General features: G+C 55.8%; 1 protein-coding gene across 1 annotated transcript in view; it reads right to left on the bottom strand.

Annotated features, from left to right (window-relative positions):
- Positions 1 to 2,793, bottom strand: part of LMX1A (LIM homeobox transcription factor 1, alpha) — a gene marked incomplete at its 5' end in the record, with an annotated part of 5,776 nt that overhangs the window by 2,882 nt on the left and 101 nt on the right. The window contains one exon of the mRNA XM_010087247.1: positions 2,644 to 2,793. This exon is cut by the window's right edge and continues 101 nt beyond it. Within this exon, the coding sequence (XP_010085549.1) occupies positions 2,644 to 2,793 (150 nt within the window). The remainder of the gene's footprint in view (positions 1 to 2,643) is intronic.

Raw genomic sequence — 2,793 nt, 5'->3', positions numbered from 1 at the left:
GCAGCGGCTGCCACTGCATCCTTCCAGTGCCAGCAAGAGCAGGGGCTTTGCTCTGCTGAGCTACCTGCTCTCCTGAAACCTGGAGGAGTTTAGTTTTGATGGAAGGGTAGAGATTTTTTACAAATATTGGGAGGATGAATGTCAACCAATGGAGACATTTCGGTGTCTGAACTCTTTTGCACCTTAAAAAGAGGTGAGCACCCAAATTCCCCCCGGTCTGCGAAGGGCAGAGTCTGGCAGGGGTGAGCCAGAAGATCACGGACTCCATCATGTAAATGATGCTCAAAACCCACATCACGGGGGAAAACCCACTCCCAGCAGCCTCCCCAAGCACTCCCCCTATCAACACCTGCTCCCCAAATCCCTCCCAGTGTCAAAGGGAAAGAAGGAAAAGCGAAGCCGGATTTGGCAGGTTATTACTTTTAATTAACTCTCCCTTTCAAGCCTTTCCCCACCAAGGAGGGGCAGGGGGGGAAGAAAATAATGAGTGTCTGGGGCTGCCCCTGACGTCACCTGGGAAGGGGCCGAGGAGATGGGATATTGTGTGGCAGTGCCCTCGGTCCGACCCGCCAAGCCCTGCATCCTGCCGCTGGGGCCGGGACATTCCTCACTCAGGGAGGATTTAGGGAGAGGAGAAACGTTAGGACGGTTTTAATTGGAAAACGGGGTCCTCTTTCAGAGGGGCTTGTTTACTTAGGCTGGGTGGCAGAGGCTCGGGGGAGGCAGTAATTGAAGCGAGGGTCTGGGAGATTACAGACAACATATGGCTGCTTTTTATCTGCGCTTTCTCATAAAGTGGTCTTTGGTTCGTGGTGGCTGGGGGATGGGGAGGGCAGGGTCTTCAAAGCAGCAAGGGGGGGGACAAGGGAGAGGTTGGACATGCACATCACATGCTGCTGGTGAAGGGCATCCAGGACCGGTGCCGGAGCAGGGACACCCCTTGGCATCCCCCAGCGTGGTCCCCAGGGAGATGTGGCAGGAGATGGCAAAGCCACAGCACGCTGAGCATCTGCAGGGGACATGCACCTGGGCTGGCCCCTGCTGTGCCACTGTCCCCAGAGTGATGTGCCATCGCAAGACACACTGTTGGTGGCCATTGAAAGCAGGCAGGGACAGAGGTGGGGCTAAGCTATGGGGTCTGTGGGGAGACGGGAAGGGCTGGGACCCCCCAGCCAGGGGTGCCGGCGGGGTGCCAAGGGCTTCGGGTTGGGTTTCCGACCAGCCAAGGGGTTGTCATGCCCTTTTGATCCTGCACTGGCCATTCGCATCCCTTGGCTCTCAGCTGGAGTTTCCACCAAAATAAGTCTTTCCCCTAGAGGTTTTTGCTTGTTGAAGCTCTCGGTTTGGCCGGAGCCCCTGGCAGTGAGGCTGGACCACAGGCCGATGAGCCGCTGGGGAGGAAAAGCTCCCCAACCTTTCCCAAACTGCCCTTTTCCCCCACTAGGAATGAACCCAAAACCATTGTGGGACCAGAAGCCAATTCACTTATTTTCCTGCATGACTTCTCCTCATTGGTTCCTATTTTAACTGAAAGTGTTTGCACATCCCAGAAGGAAAAAAAAAAAATTCTTCAATCAATTAAGGACTTTCCCAGGGCTAAGGCAAGAGCCAGTGCCAGCGTGCCAGATCCTGCTGCTTTCCTGCCTCTCCAGCTCCTCCAGCATTGGACCATCACTCACCAGTTCCCTTCAGCCACCTCCTCCCATGGCCCCACTCTTTATTTTTTAAATATCATCACTGTTATTTGGGGGGAAGATTTTTTCTTTTGAGCAAGTGGGGTTGCAGAGCTCAGACAGAGCCAGCCGTAAAGCAGCTGGGTTCTTGCTCCAGAAGAGCACAATATTAAAGAGAAAAACAGGCTTTGGGCAGTTTTTTCTCCATCCTCACTGAAGCCATCCCTGTCCCCTCATGCACCTTCCCCCAGCAGCAGCATCGCCTGTGCATGGTGGTGAGTGATGGGCTTTGCCATGCCTGTGACCTGCCCCGCTTCACACCTTAACAACCCCCTCCTAAACAGCCTCACGATGCTGATTTTTAATTTTTTTTGCTGGGAGATGTCATCTTGGGTCAGCATGGCTCTCCTCCCCCACTCCCGGGAAGGCTGTGCACCCCTCGGGATGGGTTGCCATGGTGCAGGGCACAGAGCCTTGAGGAATCATAGAAACATCAAATGGTTTGGGTTAGAAGGGACCTTAAAGACCATTGAGTTACCCCCTGCTGCCATGGGCAGGGACACCTCCCACTAGCCCAGGCTGCTCAAAGCTTCATCCAGCCTGGCCTTGAACCCCTCCAGGGATGGGGCATCCACAGCTTCTCTGGGCAACCTGGGCCACTGCCTCACCACCCTCACAGGAAAACATTTCTTCCCAATGAAATGCATCTGATGAGATGGGGATGGTCCCCAGAGCATCCTCCAGCCCTGCAGCCCCTTTGCTGCTGAGGTCCCCACTCACGCCCTTGCCACCAAACTGGGAGAGACTCTGGCTGGAGGATGCAATGCTGCTTATAGAGCTTTTCCTTTCTCACCACGCGGCAGAGGTTTAAGGCAGCAAGCCCAAACCTTGCCCCCAGACCCCACCATGCTCACAGGGACCTCGGAGCGGGACCAGCCAAGGGAGACGCCGGGCGCGGGCGGCCCCTTACCAGAATCCGACAGAGCCGGGCTCACCAAGCTCAGCAACTCCCGTTCCTTCTCATAGTCGCCCTTACAAAGGAGCTGCCCTTCCTTCAGCACGAACTCATCACCCTTCTGCAGGCGCCGCTCGCAGACGCAGCCGCAGACGCAGCGCCGGT

This window comes from Pterocles gutturalis, unplaced genomic scaffold (assembly GCF_000699245.1).
Source record: "Pterocles gutturalis isolate BGI_N339 unplaced genomic scaffold, ASM69924v1 scaffold1856, whole genome shotgun sequence".
NCBI classification, from domain to species: domain Eukaryota; kingdom Metazoa; phylum Chordata; class Aves; order Pterocliformes; family Pteroclidae; genus Pterocles; species Pterocles gutturalis.
This window is presented reverse-complemented; position numbering and strand designations above follow the sequence as displayed.